We start from the raw sequence: 787 nt of genomic DNA on the forward strand, positions 1-787 counted from the left end.
CATTTCAAAGCAAGTAGTCTTCCTCTCTGGCACTGATTTCTTGATGCAACTAGTTTCCAAATATCCTTAATCTGCTCTTGGATTTTTTCTGGCATCAAACCACTGTCTTCTCTCAGTTTATCCAGAAAAATCCTTGCTATTACATGACTGTTCAAAAGCTTGCACTTCCCGTTAGGAGTACAACTATGGTACTTGTATCTTGTTTTCACCAACCAACACTGTCTCGGCTTATCATATGAGCAGTATACCCTCCATTTACATTTACCTCCAATACCACACTTAAAACTAAGCTTTGTCTTATCCCATCTGTTTTGCACAATGTTTCTCGCCTTACTCAAAGCATACTCTAATACATCCTCTTTGAACTCGAAACCTGAGTAGAAAGTTGTTCCAATAGACAATCTGTCAAAAGACTTGTTTTTCATCCTTCTATCTCTTGCAACAAACTCGTCTTCTTCTTCATCTGAGCTTTCTGGAATTGTCATGCGACCAATGAACTCCTCATCAACAAAATCAGCAACTGATTGCTCAATCTCATGTTCATATCGATCAACAACCTCTTCTTCATCTTCACCATTATCCTCTTTAGCATAGATGTTGTTCGCCACTTTGTCATCTCTGTTTACATCTCCTATTTCCCCATCATGTCTTAGATCATTCTCAGTGTCCCTATACATAAGCAATAAAGAATCATATAATAGAAACAAATAATCCTCTGGTGAGTCAAAGAACGTGATCAATCAAAATAACAATAAATAATCACCTTGCAAGTTGTGAGGCCTCATTC

General features: G+C 37.6%; 1 protein-coding gene across 1 annotated transcript; it reads right to left on the minus strand.

The window, feature by feature from the left end:
• Window positions 1–265: 265 nt before the first annotated feature.
• LOC106322082 lies at window positions 266–669 on the minus strand (the record flags this gene model as incomplete). Its single annotated transcript, XM_013760257.1, has 1 exon — window positions 266–669. A coding segment is annotated over one exon (404 nt), but the record flags the coding sequence as incomplete, so codon positions are not given.
• Between the last annotated feature and the right edge of the window lie 118 nt (window positions 670–787).

Source organism: Brassica oleracea, unplaced genomic scaffold (assembly GCF_000695525.1).
Source record: "Brassica oleracea var. oleracea cultivar TO1000 unplaced genomic scaffold, BOL UnpScaffold06098, whole genome shotgun sequence".
Taxonomy (NCBI): domain Eukaryota; kingdom Viridiplantae; phylum Streptophyta; class Magnoliopsida; order Brassicales; family Brassicaceae; genus Brassica; species Brassica oleracea.